Below are 344 nucleotides of genomic sequence, written 5' to 3'. Positions count from 1 at the left end.
GTATGTGTGTGTGTGTGTGACTCACGCTCCACGATGACCCGTACGGTTTGTGTCACGGCGGTCCCCAGCATGTTGGAGGCGTAGCAGCGGTAGTAGCCTTCGTACTGAGTGAGAAGCTCATCGCCTTCAGCTCGCAACGTCCCGGAGTCATTACGCTCCGATCCAAAAACCAAGCCATCCTTCATCCAGCGGTAACTGTGGAGAAAACGAGCGTTTCTTTCACGTTAAACAAGCAATTCAAAGACAAATTAACAAGCAAGTGTAATGGGCTGAACACCTAAAATAAAACGACCAAAATCAACAAACCCTGTCTGTGGCTCTTTCTACTGAAGATGTAAATCTTA

General features: G+C 47.7%; 1 protein-coding gene across 1 annotated transcript in view; it reads right to left on the bottom strand.

The window, feature by feature from the left end:
* LOC118324148 (neural cell adhesion molecule L1-like) overlaps positions 1–344 on the bottom strand; it is an 11,727-nt gene that overhangs the window by 2,084 nt on the left and 9,299 nt on the right. Inside the window, exon 4 of the mRNA XM_035656304.1 lies at positions 26–195. Within this exon, the coding sequence (XP_035512197.1) occupies positions 26–195 (170 nt within the window). The remainder of the gene's footprint in view (positions 1–25; positions 196–344) is intronic.

This window comes from Morone saxatilis, unplaced genomic scaffold (genome assembly GCF_004916995.1).
Source record: "Morone saxatilis isolate NCDOM2014 unplaced genomic scaffold, NCSU_SB_2.0 Contig15, whole genome shotgun sequence".
Lineage (NCBI taxonomy): Eukaryota > Metazoa > Chordata > Actinopteri > Moronidae > Morone > Morone saxatilis.
The sequence above is the reverse complement of the archived record's forward strand: the minus strand, read 5'-3'. Positions and strand labels throughout refer to the sequence as shown.